This window comes from Magnolia sinica, chromosome 3 (genome assembly GCF_029962835.1).
Source record: "Magnolia sinica isolate HGM2019 chromosome 3, MsV1, whole genome shotgun sequence".
Lineage (NCBI taxonomy): Eukaryota > Viridiplantae > Streptophyta > Magnoliopsida > Magnoliales > Magnoliaceae > Magnolia > Magnolia sinica.
Window position 1 is genome coordinate 25075001 of NC_080575.1, and position 3094 is coordinate 25078094.

The following is a 3094-nucleotide window of genomic DNA, read 5'->3' on the forward strand; positions in this document are numbered from 1 at the left end:
GGTACAACAACACCTGGGTTGCACCCTTGTTCTTGTTGTTGCAAGTTAGGAGGGAGGAGGAGAGTTCAAGGACGGTGAGGATGAGATCTAGTAGTAGAAGGGAGAGAAACAACAGGTGGGCTGGCGTTGATTCGAGGAAGCTCGCAAGGTGGGCCCTCCATGGTGCTCTCCTGGCAACATGTTGTTGTTGTTGTTCTTGTTTGATGGTGCAATCGAGGACGAACCGGTGCAATCTCTGCCGTCGGTTCCAGTTTGTGATGAGATTTTGTATGGACGATTGGAGGGTGGTGAGTGAGGTTGGATTTGGAGGAGGGTGTTGTTGGATTTCCATGGATGGTGGTTTGGGCTGTTTGAGGGAAGGAATGCCTTCGAAGTGTTGGGGTATTTTATGTGGAGTTCATTTTTCATCCGTCGCGATATAGAATCTAACCTCTGTTGCCGATTGTTGGGGCCCATGTGCTGATAGAATCAGTGATCAGAACCGTCCACTCTGTGGAATCTATGATATACTGTCTCTCTTAATAAATTCAAGCTGAATGAATTTATTTGAACATGGTTTTTTGGAGATGAAATTAGCACAACGGAAGGAAGATTTTCAACAGTTCTTGTTAATCTCAAAATCAAAGGTTATCATTATCACTGAAGCTTGATTATAGGATAATAGCCTATCTGTTGTACTAGATAAAATATCAACGGTCCAAATCATCGGAGCACCTATGCTGTGGCGACACACACTTTACTCTTTGTCGCGACATTGACACGGATTAGATGAGTTCTATGGAAAAGAAGACATGATTCATGGTATACACGTGTTTCAAATCTAGAAAATTGGGTATATTTTATAGTGATCTAGACCGTTGATCATCCAATTAAAATACTTCATAAAATATTCTAGATCCATCTTGCGATATTATTCAGTTAAATACCGACCTCTGCTATATTTCTCATATTAACCGTATGTTTTTCAGGCCGTAAACTAAAAATCCACAGTTGTCTGAATAAGAAGATTTTCATAGCATAGTCCATCCACGGTGGGTTACAATAGCTGAATGGTCTAGATTACTCAAAAATAGACCCCACTTTCCAGATTGAAAAACCCACACGTCATATAATGCCTCTGTATTCCAGTATACGACACAACGAGGGCGGTGGAGGCCGTTGGTGAAAGGCACGTGAAGTGCACGCATGGTCGAGCTTTACATGCTTTGTGATCACGTTGAAAACCTGAATAATGCAACTGTTTTTCGTCCATAGTAGATGGAAGAATTATAGGGTCCGGATGCTCATAACATGAAAGTGTCGTGATGTTCAGAGATCCTGGCCGTTGTTCTCAATGGAACCGCAATGGATGGGCGATGGATATAAAAATAACCCAGATCGAACGTTTCCAGCCCTTTGATTTGACACCATCGATAAACAATTAGAGATGAAACAACGCAACTGCCCAAGAAAACAATCATGGTGAGATAGATAGGATCAGCTAACTAAAATTTTTAGCAAGGGATACTCCATACAATCCATGGTGGGCCCACCATGTTGACGGGACCTATCATTGATCTAAACGGTTGCTCTGATGGGTTCCACCTACGATTGGCGTTGGCCGCAAGTCTCCTATGTTAAGAGATGATAATCCTTCTGGTAGTTGGCCTTTCCTCCTTTATTATGGACCGGTGTATTTTCCATCTTAGCGGTCTATTTGCACGCCAGCATATTGCAGGGTTTGAATCTTCCAATCTGTGACAGTTCGGAACCACTCCTTTTTTTACGGTGGATTCCCTAGGACCCATCGCCAGTTTGGATGACCAGACCATGGCCCTGGCACGCACGCGGGAACCTCGCCATTACATGGCATAAGGTTTATGGCGGCAGCAGATCCAAACTGTAAATCTGGTGTGTCTCGTCGTAAATACCACAATTGAAAATCACATGGACAGGATCCAATCACAACCGTTGGTTTTATTAGGTGTTTTTTCTTTTATTAGAAGAGATTACTAACATACATAATACATTAGTCGCCAATCATGTGAGCCTACATTTAAAATATAAAAATAAAAAAAATTAAAATTAAAATAAAATTTTAAAAAAAAAAAAAAGAAGAAGAAGAAGAAGAAGGGCCCAAAAGGAATTTTTACGAGCTGAACGTAGACCGCTTACTGTTTTCATCTCTGACCTTCTTTTGAGGGGCATATAATAATCAACTAAGAGGTACGTTGTTATTCAATCAAACACTAGTTCACACGTATGTGTATCCCTGTGCGCCCAAACAAGTGAAATTACTATAGTGTTAGGTGTGCTATAATAGCATTCAACTCGAGTTTATTAGAATAGCAGTGATCAAGTAATTTAGAATAGAAGGGTTTAGAAGGGAATGGTTAGTTCTTCTCAATGAATTCTTTTAACTTTGAACTAGAAACTTTTCTTTTAATGATGATTGCAGGCTTTAGATGTTTTTAATAATGTATTAATGGATTAAAAGAATTAAAAATAAATATTGATTGTCAATTTTATTAATTTATAATGAACTTCAATACAATCAACGTGAAAATAAAAAAGGCCAAGGAAATAAAAGATAAATACGTGCACTGAGGTGAGAGCATCGACAATCATGACTGACTATAAATAAAGCTTATTATTGTACTTGCTCACCACCCAATTCCTCCATCTCCTTGAAGCTTCTACCATGGTACCCTTTACTGTCTCTTTAATTCAAGGGATGGAGGCCCCTGGAAGAATAATGCGCTTTATGGGGCAGAGGCCAAAGTTCAAACACTTGGCCATTATTTTATAAAAGAAAATTGATAAAGGACCAGCTCTCCAGAGGACAATCGGCTAGAGATTTATTTTCTCTCTTATATTTACATGCATTTTTTATATAAAGAGAGTTTTTATAATCGGTCTCTATAACAAATAATTAATAGGATTAAAATGAAAAAAAAAAAAAAAACTTCTTTTTTTTGTCTTTTTCTTTCTTTTATTCTTCGTCATATCAGTTAATTCGGTGGTTGATTCGTCTTCTCTCTGCACGAATTTCCACAGGGTTAGGTAGTATTTCTTCTTATAATGGATTCCTACGTACTTGGTTGCTCATGTCTTG

General features: G+C 38.9%; 1 protein-coding gene across 1 annotated transcript in view; it reads right to left on the reverse strand.

The window, feature by feature from the left end:
• The window catches only part of LOC131241475 (uncharacterized), an 874-nt gene extending 447 nt beyond the window's left edge, over window positions 1-427 (reverse strand). Inside the window, exon 1 of the mRNA XM_058240263.1 lies at window positions 1-427. This exon is cut by the window's left edge and continues 447 nt beyond it. Coding sequence (XP_058096246.1) covers window positions 1-331 — 331 coding nt within the window. The 5' untranslated portion in view covers window positions 332-427.
• Window positions 428-3094: the final 2667 nt, after the last annotated feature.